The sequence below is a fragment of the Pteropus vampyrus genome, unplaced genomic scaffold (assembly GCF_000151845.1).
Source record: "Pteropus vampyrus isolate Shadow unplaced genomic scaffold, Pvam_2.0 Scaffold391, whole genome shotgun sequence".
In the NCBI taxonomy this organism is placed as follows: Eukaryota; Metazoa; Chordata; class Mammalia; order Chiroptera; family Pteropodidae; genus Pteropus; species Pteropus vampyrus.
In genome coordinates, this window is record NW_011889172.1 from 1181922 (window position 1) to 1202438 (window position 20517).

General features: G+C 50.5%; 1 protein-coding gene and 1 pseudogene across 1 annotated transcript in view; one reads left to right on the plus strand and one right to left on the minus strand.

Moving 5' to 3' along the window:
• SMARCA4 (SWI/SNF related, matrix associated, actin dependent regulator of chromatin, subfamily a, member 4) overlaps positions 1-14571 on the plus strand; it is an 88314-nt gene extending 73743 nt beyond the window's left edge. Inside the window, exons 29-33 of the mRNA XM_023523400.1 lie at positions 10828-10936; positions 11291-11392; positions 12077-12209; positions 12356-12498; positions 14059-14571. Coding sequence (XP_023379168.1) covers positions 10828-10936; positions 11291-11392; positions 12077-12209; positions 12356-12498; positions 14059-14091 — 520 coding nt within the window. The 3' untranslated portion in view covers positions 14092-14571. The remainder of the gene's footprint in view (positions 1-10827; positions 10937-11290; positions 11393-12076; positions 12210-12355; positions 12499-14058) is intronic.
• LOC111731689 lies at positions 12982-13099 on the minus strand (annotated as a pseudogene).
• Positions 14572-20517: the final 5946 nt, after the last annotated feature.

The following is a 20517-nucleotide window of genomic DNA, read 5'->3' on the forward strand; positions in this document are numbered from 1 at the left end:
TCTCTGGAAAACTGACTCTGAAAGCTGTTATACTCATGGTAATTGAGTTTGTCATAGCAAAAGAATAAAGATTCAGGTCAGCCAACAGAAGGGGTATGTGGAACAGCGTCCAGGAGAGCGCCCGCCTGGAGCGTACTGGTGTCGTTTCCCCACGGAGTCACAGACAGTGCTGGCACCATTGTGAAAGAACATGCATGGAGCATTGCCCACCAAGGAAGCCTTGATGTCTAGAGTTTTTATTGGGACCTGGTCACATAGACACAACCGACTACTCCCATGGCTGACGTGTCTCCAGCCCCTTTGTGAGTCGAGATGATACCATGTGACCCAACGCCCCCTAAATCACGTTCTTAGACAATCTGGGCCCAAGGCAACCATCAGGCAAGACATTCCAGACGCTGAGAGATCACCTCCCAGGAGCCAAGGGCAAAGGCCAGAGCTCTCTTTGGGCCAGGCTAAAGTCTTTATGACATACCTGTCACACACCTGGAAGGTTCTGAAGGACTGGCCGCTGCTTCACACCAAAGAGAACTAGAGTAAAATAAAATTGGAGGTCGTCTAACTCACATTTTTTTCTCACATTTCCAATTGTTCCTTTCTAGAAGAGAAAATAAAACATTTGGATTTTTTTAAATTGCTTTCCGGAACCCTATAATTAGCTAAATTCTGTACTTGAGTTAAATCTGGAACCTGAGGAGAAAATGAATTGTTACAGCTTGGTTCTTCCTGAATGCCAAAGAATGATTTCAGGATGTAGTCAGCATTTGAATTCAGTCGGGAACCTGCTTTGTGTAGCAGGAGGGCGTGGTGCTGTTGTTACTGTCCCCAGTGACCACAGGTAGAAGCCAGGCTTGGACCCTGATGCAATGACTCTCAGTGGAAGTGGCTCAGCTGTGTGTCCGTCGCATGCCTGAGCAGGGCCTCCCTACCGTCAACTGGCATCACTCCAAATGTTGCTTTTTGTTGTTTAGTTCAAGATCTCCCCACCGCTACGCTCCCCCCATGCCCCTCCCCCATTGTATATAAATACCATTACAGTCGTCGTCTTCTAGTCGGCAGGATTTGAACCTCTGATACAGTCTTGTATAGTTTTTTGTATTTACATCCTCATCCACAGGAAGATAATGACCTATCTTGGAAGCTTTGCTCCTTCCTTTCACACCTCCCGAGGTCCCGTGTGCCATGTGAGTGGCACTTGCTGGAGTTGTGTGACATCTGTCCTTCACAGCCATAGTCCTCTAGGGGTCATAGTGAGAATGCACTGGCACAGGTGGCCCCAGCATCCAGGATGGCTTCCAGGAGATGTGTCTCATAAGGAGAGCCTGAAGACAAACGGGGACCCCGTAGGGTAAGAGGAGGGAATAAGTGTCACAGACAGCACGTGTGGAGTCCTGGGGGCCAAGTGCACAGGTTTCCCAGGATCGGAGGAAGCTGAGAGGCCCCCCCCAGCCAGAGGGCCAGGCCAGCATGCAGGGCCTCACAAGTGCCTTCTCTTTGGTGCTTGGAATTCTCATCTGGCATCAAAGAACCCACTGGTCAACAGCCAGATTCAAAACCAGGATTAAGGAATTAAGTTGGAAGTAGGAATTTGCACGTTATAATGTAAACATGCAAGTGAGTTAGACACAGGCTCCCGGGTTAGGTTGGGATCTTGTCTCTGGGCTGTGCATGCTTCCAATGGTGTCTTTGTCCCTTGATCCTTCAGAGACATTCAGGCAGTTTCCAAATGCCAATCAGCAAGTGTGTGCTCTGGGACACACCCCTTGGGGTCTTGGGAAAAGTTTCAGAGAAGTGCATCTGCTGGAGGAACAGCCTCAGCAGGCAGGCTCCAGAGGACCCTGTAGAGAGCCCTCTCTCCTCCCCAGGCTGTAGTATAGAGTTCAACCATTACCATCTCCTCCGTAAAGACAGTGTCGTAAAGGCTATGTGTCGGGCAGTGGAGATGTGTCAGGTCCAAGCTTCCCGAATTTGATGATTGTGCTGAGGTCACAGGAGACAATCTCAACGTAGGCCCATACAGCTCAGAAAGATAGCGATGTGTGAAAACTGCCCAGGCTAAGCGCCGCACAGCTGAGCCCCGCTGGGCAGACCCTCTGGGTCCCCTTCCCCCTGCCAGAGGGAGGCAGCAGCCCTGGAGGGGCTATGAGGCTTGAGCGTCACAGCGATCTGGCTTCTATGCTCATCTCTTTGCTTCAGTTTCCAGTTCTGCAGCACAAAGTGGAAGTTCTTATGTGGGATTATGGAGACCCCAATGAAGTAACATGGGCCAGGCACATAGCCCAGAGACCAGTTCCACTTCCACTGTGGGTGAAGAAGGGCCCCAGCCAGATCTGTGGTGACACTTTCAGTCCAGGCCGGTGCCTGCTGGCACTTTCCCTCTGCCCTTGTACCTCCTTGATTAGAATAAAAAAGAAGATGGCTCTTCAGGGTTGAAAGGTCGTACCTTTATTTCCTAAAAAAAAAACTGGGACAACATAGCAAGCCCTAGGAATGGTTCTCAGGCTGAAGCATTCTCCAAGAGAGGTCACCACATGTGGCTCTTAGCCCCTTAGGACAGACCCCTGAAGGGGAGGGAGAGTCTAGAGGGTAGGCGGGTATGAGAGCCCTTCCCTGAGGGGGCAAGGCAACCTCAGGGTTCTCCAGCTTTGGCCCTTCATCTGGAGCCCCAGCTCAGCATGGGTAAGCTCCAGAAGGAACAGGCAGGCCTCCACCTGGAGGTCCAGGTCTGGGGTTAGCGCTGTCTGCTCGGCACTCAGCCCGGAACCTGGTGTGAGAGGCACTGATGTCAGATGTCTTGAGAAAAATGCTGATCCCCATCATCTAGCCCCAGGCCAGCCTGCGTGTGAATGCAGGTGGGGCTCAAGGCCCGGTGGGGCTCAGAGCCATAGTGGAACTAGCCAGGTGGCCTTGCAGAACCTTGCAGAGGTTCTGAGCCTGCCATAGAATTTACTGAAAGAAGCTCCACCTGCATTGTTTATTAGATCAGTTCCATCCCCAGACATTGTACCCTAGTGTTGATCGCCATGGTAGAGACCACACACACCCCTACCCCACCCCACCCCCGCCAAAAAGCATACAAAATCAGGGCAGCCAATTTAGAAAGGTCTTAAAACTAGAATTACACAAAGCTTCAAACAGGCCCGGGATAGGTAGCTGGACTCGAATCAAGTGGATTTGGGCGAGCAGGTCGCACCTTGAGCCCCTGCTCCTCTGCCTCCCTTGGAGTCCCGTCCACGTGAGATCCTTCTAAAGTGATCCGTGCGTTTCAGCAAACATGTGCTTCTTGTGTGCAGGGGAAACAGTAAGAGATGTTTGTGAAAACAAGATAGTAAACAGGTAACAAATATTCACAGAGGCTAAAAGGAAAAGGATGAAACAATGTCGAAAAATAAGGTCAAGTAAATGAGAAATCACCAAAAAAAGTAAATTTAAAATTAAGCCTAGAGACAGATAAAAGGATAGATGAATTAAGAAACATTAAACTTCTGAGGTGAAACTAGTAGGAAATATAAGGTTAAAAATTAGCAGGAGGATGGAAGAGGGTGGGTGCGAGTCTCCAGATAGGTGTTCAGGTGGGTCCCTCAGCCTCATACCACAGCGGCAGTTTCCCAGGCCGCTGACCCCTAGACACACCACTGCCCATTCTCAGAGAAGCCAGAGGCTCCCTGGCACCCTCAGTTCCTGGTGTGGGGATCCTGTTGTTCTTGCCAATTCAGAAGAGGCTCGGGGCCTGCTGCTGTGGACCTGCTCAGCACTCTGGGAGCAGAGCTGCTCACCCTGATGAATTCAGAAAAGCAAGCACACTTCTCCACGCTGTGGTTTTCCAGCCCTGCAGAAAGTGGCCTTAGACTTCCCAGCACTCACATGACCAATTCTGCCCAGCTTTCAGAAGTGCTCTCTGCAGTGCTATAAGGTGGTCATCGGTGCTCTGTCCGTTGTCCTAGTCACCCATGGCTAATGCCTTCTGAGGGCCTTCAACAGCACAGTGCCGACGCTCGTGGCGTTCACAGTCTGCGTGGGGAAGCTGGCGCATACACAAAAAGGAGATGCCATACCTAGGAGCATGTCTAGATTTTGACCCGGCTTCTGCTGCTTGCTTTGTGACCTGGGCCTTCCGTCTCTCTCCTCCAGAGCTCAGGGTCTGACCTCCAAAATAAGAATGTCAAGCTTGGGTTACTTGTGGGATGGGTCAGGGTTTCTTTAAAATGAGGTTTGGTTTTTATTGTTGAGCTGTATTAAGAAACATGCCACCCCCAGATGTGTCATTGGCTCATTTAAAACTATCAGCTCATTTGAAATGTTGGCTCATTCCTTAATCACCATCAGAACCTACAGCCAGTCTAGCCCTCTGCAGGCAGGCAGACCCTGCAGCAAAGCTTCCCCCACTCTCTTTACTGCAGCGGTGTGCTGGGAGTACAGGCGGGCAGCCTACAGACCATTCTCATTGGCAGGTCCCTTGGCAAATATCATTTCCTTTCACTCGTGCTTGGTCAGAATTTTTTCTGTGCCGCAGAGCCATAAATCCAACACTGAGATTGATTTTTTGGGGTGGATAGATGTCCAGCAGGTGGAGACTCTTAATAAAATGAATATATATTTGTAAGTAAGTGATCTACCCCCAAATTTCTCATTTTTCTGATCCTCAAGATATCCTTTACTTGATAATATGTCCTCATTGGACCTCTGAAATAATTCTGTACTAGTGCAGTACCTTTTTAATGTTTCATTATTTCATTTTCAAATATTTATGGAGTACATTGTAAGATTATGTTTCAGATCAATGTTCTGCTAAATCAGTTCTGAAAATCCTGAGCTGCTCATATCCAGGACTCTTACTGGCTCAGTACACTGATTGATAGTCAAAAGAGAAAATAGTCTAGGGCTAGAGGATGTCATTGAGAAATGTTCTAGGAAGATGGTCTGAACTGGTCTCTAGGAAAGAGAGCAGGCTGGGGAAGACAGAGGGATTCCTTCCAGCAAATCGGGACCACTTCCATACTTCTTAAGTGGGATCTGTCTTGAGCACCATCTTCAATTGATTGCTTCTGCCTGTCTGAGGCCATGGGAGCCCAAGAGATACTGCTGTGATCCATTTTTAATGTCTGCCCTGGTCAGAGGATTTGGAAATTAGGACACCAAACTGTGTGTTACTATCCCTGTTACAGACATTCTGTTTTCACATCAGGGGCCAGCGAATCTGCACATCGGCAGAAAAACAAGTTTGGCCCATTATCTGTGTTTCTATAGCCTGCAGATTAAAAATTTTTTAGATGGTTTTTGGGAAAATTAAATGAATACAATATCTCATGATGTGAAATTACATGAAATTCACATTTCATGGTTTACAAATGAAGTTTTATTGGAACAGCCAAAGCCCATTTGCGTACACGAAGTCTGTGGCTGCTTTTGTGTAACAATGCGAGTCGAGTAATTGCCACAGATTCAGTATGGTGCCCAAAGCCTAAAATATTTACAGTGGCTGTTTACAGAAAAGGTTAACTGACCCTCGATGTAGAGCAGCATGTGAGAAAGTGTGGGAGAGTCCCTGACTTAGTCTAAGGGACCTCTGCTTAGGTCCTGCCTGCCACCAATTTTCTGTGTGTCTATAAAAGGGCTTTCATAGCTTTCTGGTTTTTCCATCTGTTTAGCGAGGGGTATGGGTGGATGATCCCTCAGATACTGAAAGTCCATGTTTTTTTCCTTCTCTGATTCTCTTTGTTCTTCCTCGTATTATAATTTTAGTGACAAATTCAATAATATGCTCAAAAATGTGTTAGTTTAGACTTTTTGGCTCTATGTGTCAGGAACCCAGTTCTAAGTCCTTCAGGCAGAGTGGGGATTCCTTAGGCCTGGAGGCCACAGAGGAGTTAGTGAGGACTAGCTCTTGGGGCCCGGAGTCATTGGCCACATCTCCTCCCACACTGTTCTCACTGCTGAACCGTGGCTGCCGCAGCTCTGGGCTTTGTCTTCAAGGCCTCATACCCCAACGATAAAGCAGCTGCTGTTTCCTCAACTCCTGGTAGAAAATCCCAGGGAAGGGCTCTGATTGGCTGGCTGTGTCCCAGGCCCTCTCCTGGACCAGTCACTAAGGCCAGATGGGTGAGGTGCTGTGCTTGGGCCTCCCCAAGTCCTGGGAGAGGATGGGACTCAGTGATGGGCAGCCCCACCAGAACCCTGAGTCAGTGTAGGGGTGGACACCTTTCTACAGAGAGGCAGACACTGTCTGGGCAAGTTAAACAATAAGGGTCCCCACCAGGGCTATTCAGTCTAAAAGAGCTTATGAAACGAGGCAAGGCCTTGGTCTCATTGAGCCCCTGCTGCATATTATGTCCTGCTATTGTGATGGGGACTGGGCGGTGACGAGGTTGAGGAAAGTCCCTGCTCTGGGCGCTGACATCTAGAGGCAGGAGAATAACATCATCATCTATCATACATATTGTCAGCAGCAGCCATTGTTACTGTTGCCAAACCAGGTGACAGCCCCGGGCTGGAGGCATTAGGGCCATGGCGGGCACTGCCTTCATGTCTGAATTGGGGTCATGGGGCTGATCTGACAGCCGCGAGGTTCTTCCAGGCTCCTCATTGCCATACCACCCGTGCCAGGGCAGCCAGACACAGGGTGGGGCCAAGGGTGGAGTTCCCAACTGTCTGCAGAAGCTTCTTCAGAGCAAGTCTCGCAAGACAGGAAGCTGACGCAGCGTGTTCTGTGCAGCGGGACTTTCGGTTGGTGCTGCGTTTTCTGGAACAGGGTGGTTGTGTAACTGTCCATATGGGGTGAGGGGGTAATTAGGCACCCTGGTTAGAGGTGACCTTGATGAGACCCAGGTTCAAACCTTGCCTTATTACCCTGAGACTTTTATCCTGAGCTGTTCCTCTATTCAACAAATCTTTATTGAGCACCTACTGTATACTAGACTTTGTTCCAGGTTCCAGAGATAGACGGCTAATAAAACTGGCAAAGTCTCTGCCCTGGTGGCTCGTGTTCTGGGTGTGGTGGGTGGATAGTAACTTCTATGGGCAGAAACCGATTAGGGCAACCGGCCTCATAGCTAATGATGTAAAAAGGTGAGAACATCAAAGCTTCCAGAAGAAAATGCAATACCTCTCTGACCTCGAGGTAGGCAAAGATTTGATAAGAAGGAGAAACGTCAAGTCTAAAAGGAAATACTGATAAATTGGACTTTGACTAAAACTAAGATCCATTCGCCAAGAGAGTGGAAGACACACCACAGACTGGAGGTGTTTGCAATAAATGTGTCCCACAGAGAACTTCTGGGGAAGGCAAGGAAGTAAACAGGTGCCTGAAGGAGGCCATCAGCCGGTCATATGCCTGTGAGAAGATGCCCAGCTCCGTGTTCATCAAGGAAATGTGAATTGAAACCATACTTCAGCTGTGAAAAGCCACACCAAGGAGGAGCGACAGGAGCAAGTGTAGCTACAGAGAACCAAGCTGGGTCACCCACTGCTGGAGGAGTATACTTACACTGTCTACCAAAGCTAAGTGTCCCCCACCCTGTGACCACACACTTCTCCCAGATAAATTCCCAAGAGAGATGTGAGCCAAACACTTGGACACGAGTGTCTGCAGCCACTTGCTTCGTAATCCGAAACCAGACACAGCCCGGGTGACCCTCAGGTGCCCACTCCGGGGCACAGGGCAGTCATCTGAACGTGTGAGCTGCTGCTACACCAGGGATGTCTCACAGATGGCAGTGCCAGGCCTGGGAGTTAGTTCACCCTGTGTGATCCTGTAACTTAAAGAGACCAAGCTCAGCTGGCGTCGAAGGTCAGGGAGGCTCACAGGAGCCTTGGGCACCTCGGGGAGCCGAGCACTGAAGGTTTGTGCCTTTGTCTGGTAGCTCAAGCCTCCTTTTTATTACAAGGTGACAGGGCAAGGTGGACGGGGGTCACAGCACTCGCAGAAGAGGTGACCTTTGTACTGATGGTGGGAGTCTGGGTTCCTTGGAACAGTGGCATCATGGGCCCAGAGGTGGGTGTGAGAAGGTGCAGAGAGGAACGCTGACGACCGGCCAAGGGCAGCCCACCGTGGAGGACGGTAGAGCCATCAGAAGGACTTTGGGGTTTATTCCCAGGAGGTAGGGAGTTGTGGGGCGTTTATCTCTAATACGGGGTGAGAAGGGTTTGTGAGCCAGCCTGGGTGGCTCTTGTCTGTTGCAGCAGCTCCTGGTGCATGGGGGTGGGGGGTTCTCCAGGGAACTTGTGAGCAATTAAAATCTGTGACTGGATTTCCAAGAGGACTTGGCTGTCTGAGAAAGAACAGTTTTCAAACTCTCTCATGGTGCTGGTGCCTTCTCCCTCCCCTGTGTACACCCAGTTCCAGGTCATCTGCAGTCAGAGCTTATCACAGCAGACAGGTCATCAGGCTGGGTGATGGGTGGGCATTTATTCCTCAAGGACTCAGTTTCCCCAAAGGTTTATAGGAGGAGTTCCTGTTTCTCCCCATTATTGCAGTTAAACAGTTTTTTAGCCTGACAGTGGAGAGAGGGTTTCCTTATGAAACTTTTTGTTGTATTACGGCTCTAGAGTTCTATTTCTGGAGCTTGCTGGAGGGCCACATGCACCTCCGAGGCCAGCCATCTGTGTGGATGCCACAGGTGTCGGGGTGTGTAACTAGCCTCTCCCGGCCCTGGCATTGCGAGTAGTGCTTTTCAAGCTGGGAGTCCGCGCCCATTAGTGGGCTGCAGAATGAATTTTGTGGGGCCCAGTTGGCATTTCTCAATGAAATAGAGTAGAAAGCAGAAGAGTTCTTTGCACTTTGTAGGGAGATTGTCATCCCGTGGAACTGCTGTTATTTTAGGCCTGTGGGCGCAAGTCCTGCCTCAGTGTAAAATGCAGGGCCGCCAGTGCATCGTGCCACAGTGTGGGGTGACACTGCTGTGGAGCTGAGAAAGGAGGGCTCTTTGCTTTGAAGGTTCCATTGGGGGGGAGTAGGACGTGTGTGGTTGAACTGTGGGCGGGTCCGGATCCAGACTCTGCCTGAGCTTTGGGACCAAAGTGTCCTAGAGCAGAACTGGGTTGACCCCTACCCGTTGCCCTAAGTCTGCTTATTCGAAGTGGAGAAGCCAGCGTGTTGTTATCTGTCCTCATTTTTGGAGTTTCCAGTTGCCTATGGCCAAACCATCCACCAGCCTGTTCATGAGAGAAAGGAACCCTGTGCCTGCAGGGAGGGGCTCCCTGACGGGGAGTGGCAGCCTAGAGGTGGCGTGCCCTCCCTTATCTATGACAGCAGGACCCTGTGCGGGTCAGGACGTGGCTGAAAACTCAGCCTAGGAGGAAAATCGGAGGCTGCCACTTGCTGGCATCCCCATGTAACTCTGGGAAGGAAAACTCAGAGGTGGTGGGCTGTGTCTGGCCCGGGAAGGCTGAACTTTTTGCCTCGGTTTCTTCATTGTAAGGATTAGAATAACAGTTTTATGAGAACCTGGGGTAGAGCGTCTCACCCAGAGCAGGAACTGAGTGATGGTGATTGTCCACGGCAGGGACCAGGTTCCAAGACCGTCTGTCGGGCCAGGGGCCTTGTGATGCACAGAAACCCCAAGCGAGCAGAAGGCCACCTGGGATCCCAGGCCAGATCAGCCTCGGGAGGCAGCCGTGGCCAGGCTGTGCCTTGACGCATTGTGAAATCGGGGCATCAAGCAACAACAAACCTTGAACAGAAAAGGAAAGAAGTGGAGTCGGATGGGCTCAGCCCGCCGGCAGTGCTGGGCCCGAGTTGACCATCTCTGAGAAGCGACTGAAAACCCCGAGAGGTGAAGCAGCCAGCGGGAGCCAGGGCAACCGGGCAGGCATTTTGGCAGTGGATGTGGATGAAACACGGCCAGAGTGTGTGGGCGCCTGGGTAAAGAGAGGGGATATGTAGAACAGCATCGCCACCCGGTCGCTAGCTCCCTGGACGGCGGCCCTGGGCCTCTGCTGCTTGTCTCTGGAGGCCCAGTGGGACCCCTGAGGCAAGTCAGGTTCCTCAAGACAGAACTGCCATTCTTGAGGCTGACTGGACAGAAAGGGAGACCGCACTAGTGGGCGTTGTTTTCTCCCCTGGCCTTTTGAGTCCTTGCAGCGCCTGCTTACTCCTTCCTCAGGCAGGCTCCGGGAGTGATGTCACTTCACCTCTGAGCTCCTGTCCCCAGCACAGAGCCAGGCTCTGATGTGGCACGACCTGCTGGCTGAGTGCACTGGTTCCTCCAAAAGTGATTCCCAGGAGATGGCGCGCGAGGCCCAATAGCCTCTCATGGCCACTGCTCCCTTGTGGGAAACAAGGCAATCTCGGTGAAAAGGATTAGAAAACAGCTTATGTCCATTAACGTCTTGCTGGGGGGCATCTTTCCTCCTGGGTTTTTGCCAAATGCCCTGAAGTTCACTGCTTTTAAATGCTGCCTGCAAGAAACACACATGCTTGCGGGAGTCACATAACAAGCTTGCAAAAAATTGTCTGACAACGCTGTCCCTTAATGCTTCTAGTGTGCGCCGACTGATTTTCGCATCATACGCAGTGGTGATCCATGGAGCCCCGAGCCTTCTGTTTCATGCAGCACATAGTCTGGGGTCGGGGGAGTTGAGCGGGCACAGAACCTTGATTGCAATGCGTCCCCGGCCTCTCTGTGCTTGTTGCCCCTCAGGAATGTATCAGAACTCTCAAGACAGCACGGATACAGGAAATAACTCCCCAGTCAGCTTTGATTTCTCACCCACTGTTCTCAAACAATGGGAGGTAGCTCGATGGGGGCTGCCGATGGGGGCTGCCGACAGAGTGACGGCTTCCCCCAGTGGGCAGGGCCTGTGAGTGACACCCACTGTGTCCCCTTGCAGTAGTAGTGGACGTCAGCTCAGCGAGGTGTTCATCCAGCTGCCCTCCCGCAAAGAGCTGCCGGAGTACTACGAGCTCATCCGCAAGCCTGTGGACTTCAAGAAGATTAAGGTAAGCCCGGGAGGCGGCTCTCACAGGGCCGTGCCCACATGGGCACTTGGGGGAGTCTGGCCCAGGAACTTGGGCCCCCTGGTGAGGGACCCGATCATTGGCTCTTGGGGTTCCTTGTGGCCTTTGGGTCTCCATGACGCGTGGGCAGACAGCCAGCTTTCAAAGCTCCTTCCAGTCACCTGCAGCTCGGGTCTGTTATGTGGCCCTTGTGTTCGGTGGGTCTGGGCTTCCGAGTCTGTACAGAGGAGCAGGAGACTCAGCTGTGACCTTGTTAGGCAGAGGGATGCCTAGCCCCAGGGTCCCCAGGCACGAAGCGGGGTCCTGAGGTAAGGCTGCTTCTCCCACCACCCACAGGAGCGCATCCGCAACCACAAGTACCGCAGTCTCAACGACCTGGAGAAGGACGTCATGTTGCTGTGCCAGAACGCCCAGACCTTCAACTTGGAGGGCTCCCTGGTGAGGGCACGCCTGGGGCAGGGGGAGGCGACGCCCACTCCAGCCTTTGCTCCCTTTTGAATTAACTGGTTTAAAGACATTCCTAACAACTTGGAATATTTTACTAATTACAAAGGCAATATGTATTCATTACTGGGGAGAAAAAGGCAGAAAATAAAAACAAGTAAAATGGGGAAAATAGACTCAGTCCCATCCATCCAGGACGCCCTGTGAACAATCCATGTATGTCTTGAAATTTTATTTTGAATTCACTAGGGGACTCTCGAAAGGAATCTATGGATGTGTCCTTTCCTGTGTTGAGATTAACACACTCATTCTTGAGGCAGCAGTTTTCCCAGAAGTGTTTGAGATAGGTGCCTTCTGGAAAAGCGATTTCACAGTCATACGTTTGGGGGAAATGCTACAGGGGATGTACAGTTCTAGTTACTGCAGACCTTCTCAGAGCCTTTAAAAACAGGTGCTCGCTGTGATTCAGAGGGAGAAACCCATGGCTTTTTCTAAACTAACACACCTGATCTTTTCTCCAAGACTTTCCATAATCCCAGTGCTCTCTTGGGCACTGGCTGGGAGACCGTTACTGCCCCCACATGGGCCATCCTGCCAGAGCTGTGACTGGTGTGGGTGGGGCCGCGGGCAGCCCCGCATCGGGCCCCAGCCCACGAGAGCCTGCATGTCTCCACCCAGATCTACGAAGACTCCATTGTGCTGCAGTCCGTTTTCACCAGCGTGCGGCAGAAAATAGAGAAAGAGGATGACAGCGAAGGCGAGGAGAGCGAGGAGGAGGAAGAGGGCGAGGAGGAAGGCTCGGAGTCCGAATGTGAGTCCTGGGGGCCTGGGCGGGTGGGTGGGCTTCCCGGGCTGGTCAGGATCTCAGAGTTCACCCCCCGCAGCTCAGGAGGCATCACGATCTCCCAAGTTCATCTTCTTTCTTTTCTTCCTTCCCTCTTCCTGTCCCCACCACAGCCCGCTCGGTCAAAGTGAAGATCAAGCTGGGCCGGAAGGAGAAGGCACAGGATCGGCTGAAGGGGGGCCGGCGGCGGCCAAGCCGTGGGTCCCGGGCCAAGCCAGTGGTGAGCGACGATGACAGTGAGGAGGAGCAGGAGGAGGTGAGGTCCCCGAGCCCTGGGCAGGCGGGAGCCAGTGCCCAGCAGCAGTGGGGTCACTAAGGGACCATCCACATGCTAGGTCCTGGACCCTTCTACCACAGCCCCTGTTGAGGGTAGATGCTCCACAGGTGGAGAAACTGAAGCTCAGCATCGCATGGCATGTAACTCAAGCCCAAGACCATGTGACTCTAGAACCGGTGCTCTTAGCACGTGCGGGAGTCTGGGGGACAGGGTGGGCATTCCTTCCTGTTCCCTCTGCAGCATCCTGCAGGGCTGCCTGCCCAGGATGCCAGGGTGGAGCCGGGTCTTTGTTGAGTCGGGAGCAGAAACACTGGGATTGTAGGTGCCCCTGTGCCACCCAGTTGACGGCTATTGTGGTGTCCTCATCACACGTGATAACACACTGTGCCCCGGGCTTCTGCTCGTGACTATTCTGGCCTGTCTAGGATTGATTGATTGATTGATTGATTGATTGATTTTTAACACCTACAGCACCTGGTATTCCTAGGTGGTCTCCCATCCGAGTACTAACCGGGCCCGACCCTGCTTAGCTTCCAAGGTCAGACGAGATCGGGCAAGTTCAGGCGGCGTGGCCGTAGACTGTCTAGGATTTTGAAATGGTAGTGGGTTAAGAAAACGAAAACCAAAAATCTCTGGCTCTGCGGTTAGAAAAATGACATGGAGCAAACACCGCGAATAGGGCTGAGTGGTACCACGGTGATGCATGTCCCCTGGCATGGGGTGCAGTTTCTGTAAGCTGGGGGGAAGCTACAACCGTGTCAAGCCCACAGTGGACAGTTTTGGGGGCTTGAGGGGTGAGAACAGACCTACTTGCTGGGTTCAAATAAGTTTTGCCCTCTGGATCCAGTCTGGACACCCAGCCCTTCCCTGCTGTGGGACCTGGGCTGTTCACTCCACTTCTGAGCTGCAGTTTCCACGTCTGCAAAGCAGGGAGGTAGACCGCGTTACGGGGCCGGGCTCCTGGCCAAGCTCAATAAGTGCCATTCCGGTGTTGCTCTTCTGTGGCCATTTGCAATAGCAACAAAACCCAGTACCGTGGAATAAATCCGGCCAAAGACATACGTGATTTTATAAGGGTGTCAGACATCTTGAACCACAGGAGGGGTGGCCCATGTTTCTGGAGAGGAGGTCTGGGTTGTAACAGTGCCCCATCTGCCCGGTTCAAATCCAGCAGGGCATTTTACGGCCTTTGCCAAGCCGCTTAAAAAGTTTAAGCGGAAGAATAAAGCTCCTATGTGGTCAGAAATAGCCAAGGCGGTTTTGAAGCTGCACAGGGACAGTTCACCCAGCAGTGGGACGGAGCAGGGAGGCTCAGTGAGCCTCCCAGATCCCGAGGAAGAGTCCACGTGGGCACAGGGGCCAGTCCTCAGGTGTGGCCGCAGCAGAGAGATGGAAGCCAAAGGCCGCTCTACCTCCAGCCTCACGGCGCTCGCGTTGCTCACACACCCAGGGAAAGCGGCTTGTCACCTGCATCGGTATTTGTCTCAGGGTGCCCTCGAGGGTGCTGACTCATGCTATCTCCTCCTGTCCCCCCTCCAGGACCGCTCAGGAAGTGGCAGCGAGGAAGACTGAGTCCCGACATTCCAGAGTCTCAACCCCGAGCCCCTCGTTCCAGAGCCGAGACGGCGTAGCCCTTAGCAGTAACGGGTAGCAGCAGATGTAGTTTCAGACGTGGGGTAAAACTGTATAAACGAAAATCTTCCATATTTATACGGCAGAGAAGATGTAGGACTGTTTGTGTCTGGCCCTGTCCTGGCATCAGTAGCGTTTGTAACAGCATTAACTGTTTAAAGTGGCAGAAAAAGAATTATGAATTGGGGAACACGCGACACCTGTTTTTCTTTTCTTTTCCTGGCAGTACTGTTGCGGCCGCAGTTTGGAATCACTGTAGTTTAAGCCGTGGATGCATGTGTGTAGCCGTCCACTCCTCGTACTGTATTTTATTGGACAGGTCACCCTCGCTGGGGCCTGGGCCCCGCAGGCCCGGCGGGGGTATGTCAGTGTCACTGGATGTCAAACAGTAATAAATTAAACCAACAACAAAATCCACGACCTTGCCTGCTTCTGGTGAACTCATTCCTGGCCCCCGACAGCCTGCATGGGGCCTCATGTCCCCATCACCAGATCTCATAGGGCCTCTTTCACAGGGGATGATACTTAGGGCCAGGAAAGGAAAAGGACTTACCGGGGTCTCTCTCTGACGACAAGCTCAGGCTCTTGGCCCTGCTGGGTAGCACTGTCATTCCCCATCATTTATTCAAGCCGACTTTGTCACACAAGGAGCAAGCAGCTCGCCAAGGCGAGATCGGGAAGATGGTCACATTGACAGGTAGATGCCACACAGAGCAGTCACTGCTGTGACACACAAAGCCCGGGGCAGCCAGTGACCAAGGAGGGCTTCCAGGTCCAAATGTCCCTTTGGGCGCCTTTCTCTGATTCTCGTCTCTGCTAAGATCTGTTCCTGAGTTACAGTTGTCATATTGCCTTTACTTCTTCAAACACGGTTCCTTTAGTTCTTTGAACATATATATATATATAATGGCTGTTTTGAAGTCCAGCATCTGGACACTCTCAGAGAAAGGTTCTGTTGACTACTTCTTTTCTCTTTCTTTGCACATCTCAAATTTTTTTTGAGCAAAGGTGGACATTTTAAAAATAATAGATTGTAACAACTGAATTCCAGTTCCTCCCGCGGCGAGTTGTGGTGTTTTGTTTTTTGTTTGTTTAGTCGTTGCCAAACTAACTGTAGGGTCTCCCCAACTCTGCAGCAGCTGATGACTGCTCGTTATTGTATTTAATTCCTTATTTTTAATCTGGCTTCCTCTGGGAGTCACCATGGGATCAGCCTAGCTTCAGGGTCAGCCAGTGGTGGCTCAGAGATGGTGCTCCAACACCTGAGTCAGTGAGTCCCTGTGCCCAGTGGCCTGGGCTCAGGCATTTTGTAAGTCAGATCTGCCTTTGCTCCCCACCCATTCTCAGTGCGTGCACAGGGCCTCCCAGCAGGTTGCGTAGATGTGTGGATTGATGGGGCTCTCTCCAGATATGTGGGGCCAGCGGAGGCTATCTCACTCCCTGGACCTCCTGTCTGATTTTATCCATCTGTCGCAACCAGGATCCCCACCTCAGGCAGGTTGGGAGACCTTGGCCTTGCCATTCATTCCACTCCGAGACTCCTGCTGTTTCTAGTATTCCCGGGGTCCTGAGATTCTGCCTCAGCCCCAAGTCAAGTTGGGCCTCCTCCAGCAGTGATTTTTATAGCCCGATGAGCAGTAGCTGAGAGGCCCAGTGGGGGCGACCCCTGGCAAAAAGAACAGGATCTCCCACTGCGCACTGTTCAGTCTGTTTTCTTAAGAACTTCTTAATCCGTCAGATAGTTTCGAGAAACCTCCAGAGTCCTGAAATGTTCGTTTTTGACAACTTCGTCTAGTTTTATCGTTGCTATTAGCAGATTATTCCAAGATCCTCATCCATCATTTTGGAGGTCCACATTTTTTTCTTTGAATAGCTTTGACTTCATTTTAATAGATTCGAATTTACTTTAATATTTACAGAAAATCAGCTCACCAAACCTTTGATTTCATGGTATTTGGGATGAGGTCAATTTAAAAATAAGTCCCTTGAAGGGGAAAAAAGTACATTCAGAATTTGAAGATGAGAAAAAGTATGATGATAAAACTATATCAACAAAGTAGTTGGTGAATGGCAGCAAAATCCAAAATAATATTGACTTAAGTTAGACATGAGTTCATACTTTTCATGTCAGAGTCTGCAGTTGGTTCCTCACGTTGAACAGCTCCTGTCTTGTTGCTTCACTGTGTCCCGTCCTTATGTCCAAGGTCACCTCATTTCCCAAAATGGCTGCTGGGGCTCCATCTCTCCATTCCACATTCCAGCTGTCAACAAGGAGGCCCACTCCACACCACCTTTTAAAGACCCTTCTGGAAACTGACACATCACTCTTATGTCCCTTTTGTCCACAATGTATTCATGTTCTCTTACTTAGCTGCTTGGGAAGCTGAGAAGTGGGAAGAGGGGTTCCCACATTGGGGGCCACATTGAAAAGGTGGCTCATGAAGCTTGAAGACGCAGGAAATGAAGTGCAAGCTCACTACCCGCTTGATGGTCCTCCAGTTTTCAGATGAGAAAATGGGCACAGAGGAGGAAAGCATTTGCCCGAAGCTGCACGGCCAGTCTTGGAATCGGCGGTTCTCAGCCTGTGCTCACTCTCCTCCTGCGCCGGGTGCGCGTTGGTTTGAATCTGGCCCTGCCACTTCCAGACTGTGACCTTGGGCGGCTCTCTGCACTTCTGTCAGCCCACTGGGAGATATGACATCAAAAGATAGGAAAGTTTTTACATCCTTCTTCAGGCATACCTGTATTTTCTGTGGCGACAAACAAAAAATTTTTTTTTTCTTTTTTTCTTTTTAGGAAAAAGGAATCAATAGGAGGAGTTAGTTTGGCTGAGTGTCCACATGTGCAAAGCCAAGTGGCATGGTGACCCAGGAACACGTGAGATGTGGTAGGGAGGAGAGGTCAGGGCTGCAGGCCCTCTGGTGTGGCTCGCCCATGTCAGCCTTGGCCTGAGGCCCGGGAACCAGCTTGGCCCTCGTGTAGACACTGGCCACAAACCAGGGGGATCCACCAGCCTGAACTGCCACTCCTGGTGACAGCTGCTTGCTGCCTTTGTTCCTGGCACCCATCTATCTGGATAGTTCTTTCCCTCCACCTTTGCTTTACCGGCCACTACCTTCCCCATTTTTCCCAATAACACTGAGGGGTGGGGGACTTTATTCCTATTTCACAGATGATAAATGGGACTCAAAGAGGTTGAGGCACTTGCTCAAGGCCACATAGATTTGAGCCCAGGCTTGGGGGACAAGAGTCCTCAGGGGCTGAACCTGCCCTGGGTCTGCAGGGTGCAATGGCCCCGTGGAAAGGGCGGTGGGTCGAGTAGTGGAGTACAGGTCTCTGTGTCCCCAGGGACGCAGCAGGGGCGTCAGCACATCATAGGGATGTCCATAGAATGGCTTAAGGCTGGAATGTCAGATGTCAGATGAAGACAGGAGACCACAGAGTGCCCTGACAGCCAGGACTGCGAGGAGGGCAGTCAGGAAGAGTATGGGACTTAATATGTGGCAGAATGCCACAACAATGTCTCTTGTCCTATATGTAGTACTAGAACCTTGCAACTCCCCCCATCGAGACATAGATTCTAATTCTTCCCTTGAGTTTGTCTTCGGACTCACCAGTAACCAGTGGCGAGCAGTGGAAGTGACACTTTGTGACTGCTGAACGTGGGACGTAAAGGCGCCACGGCTTCCACCTTGCTTGTTGGAACATTTGCTCTTTTTTTTTTTTGAGAGTTGACATTCAGTATTTTATATTATATTGAATATTTTAGTTGGAGGTATACAGCATAGTGATCAGACATTTATATGATTTACAAAGTGATCCCCTTGATTAATCTAGTATCCATACCTGGCACTCTATACATGGTCGTTATGATATTACCAACTATGACACAGCACATACATTTTAAGAACCATTTCTAGATTCCTTACCAATGTTTAATTCAACAGAACGTTTGGTTTTTAGTTTGTCATGGTCTCAAAGATTTCCACTGCAACAAGGCCATTCGTATCTTCCTGAGCATTGTACTTAGGAGGTGGCCAGAGCCCAACTCATCACGTTCCTCCCATACCTGATTCTGCTCCTGTCTCCCCACACACAGGTGGCCCCAGCAGTCCCCCAGCAATCCGTGTCAGCTGTCATCCCTTTGCCTCCGACTCCACCGTCCAGTCAGTCCCCTGGCTCAGCCCATTCTCCTTTCTAAGCTTTGTAAATAGCTCTGCAGTGAATGTAGGGGTGCATGTATTCTCTTCGAACCATCCACCTCTCCTCCACTCTTGGCCCCTACCGTCACCGGAGGGGCCAGCTCCTCCCTGATTGCCCAGCTCCTACCCTCGCTCCCTGCCAGGTGTTATTCCCACATGGCCAGAGGCTTCTAAACTATTCCAGCACCTGGGGCCCTCATCTGAGCCTGGCATCTCTCCAGCCATATCATTCTAAACCTCAGCCACACTGCAATTTTATACCATAGACTTCTGGGCATTTGCACATGCGTGTCCCTCCTCCCATAATGCCTTACCCGGCAAATGACCCTGAACCTCGTCTCAAATGTCTCTTTCTTGCCCCTTCTTGTCTTCGTTGACAGTCTGGGGGGGGAAGCATGTAGGCAGGCCCTCCCTAGGAGAAACCTAAGAAGGTATGTTTTCAAATCATATCCCATGACACCCACGAAGGCTTGTTGATAAGTAATCAGCAGGAAGAGGTTTGGTAAAGATGAATTGGTGGAAACTGAAAAAGAAATGCTGGCTCGTTTGCTGAATAAACATTCTGAGAAACTGACAATGGAGAAGTTCTGTTTGCTACTTATCTTTAGAAGCCCCACAGAGGAACCACAAAGAGGAAATACTAGCGTGTGAAAAAAAAAGGGATTTTATCCTACTAACCAAGTAAATGCAAATTAAAACGATGATGAAATACATTATTATTATTTACTCAGCAAATTGATAAAGAATTGTTAAATGAGAACAGTGTTGGCAAGGTGGTAGAAGGTGAGCCCTTATATCTGTAACTACCTGGTTGTGGCTTTTAAAAGGCGATTTGGGGGTGGCTCCATAGTGTAGTGGTTAGCACGTCTCCTTTGCACACAGAAGGTCCTGGGTTCATGCCCCGGGTGGAGCCATGGACCATACCCCGGGTGCACCAGACCCCCCTGGGTGCCCCAGGTCCCAGGTGCATGCCATGAGTGTATGGGAGGGGAAATTGTACTTAGGAGGTGGCCAGAGCCCAACTCATGTATTAAGACCATGTATTAAGAACTGGGTCTCTGTACGCCCGCCTTCAGAGACCCAGTTCTTAACGGGAAACCTAACATCCATGGGTCAGGGGTGGAAGTGGGGGAAGGGGAAATTAAAGAGGGAAAAAAGGCAATTTGACAAGATGAATTTAAAATGTTTATACCTTTTTCTGAGGAATTTTTCTTAAGGAAACCATTAGAGATACAAATATATATGAACAACTACTGTTTCCGTGTTTTTGATGGGAACGAAAGTGCTTGACAGCAATGAGTGGCAGTACCCGCCACGGTTCGTCCATGAGGTACTGAACAGCCATGAAACATGGTATCATGGGCTTGACAAAGGGCTTACACAAGACAGGGCGATGGGGAACAAGCAACCAAGTGGTACTGATCAATAAAATCCGAGTTAAGCCTACAGACTTGTTAATTGCATTGTGCTAAATGTCGATTTCCTGAGTTTAATAAAGCACTACAGTTATGTAAGATGTTACCCGTCTGCCGTGGGGAGGTAGGGGAAGGGGCCATGGTGCCTTTCACTATTATTTATGCAACTTAAAACAACAACAACAAAAAAACCCCAGCATCCATTTATTATCTCTCAGCTTCTGTGGGTTAAGGGTCCAGTCATGGATCGGCTGGGTCCTCTGCTCGGGTCTCACAAGGCTTGAATCAAGGTGTTAGCTGGGGCTGCATCCTCATCTGGAGCTTGGAGTCCTCTTCCAAACTATGCAACTTCTTGTGAGTCTATAACTATTTCAAAATAAGAGTTAAAAAAAAATGGCATCAATCAGGACAGGCTAGTTTTATGCTGCTGTAACAAACATTCCCATCATCTAAGTGGCTTAAATCAACAAAGGTGAGCTTTTTCAAGTTCATGTTGTGTAGTCACTCAGGGATCCAGGAACATGCAGGCTCTGCCTTGACATGTGCCTCTGCCTTTCCTGGTTGTCAAGCCAGGAAAAAGTCTGGCCTGATCAAGCCATATGGCCATGACTAACTTCACATGGGAACAAAAAAGAGCAACTTTTTTTGGGCCTAGAAGGACAAGCTTAATGACTACTGCATTGTGCATAGAAAGTATAATCCCATTTTATAAAAATTTATGTATTTATACATTTATACAAATATATATA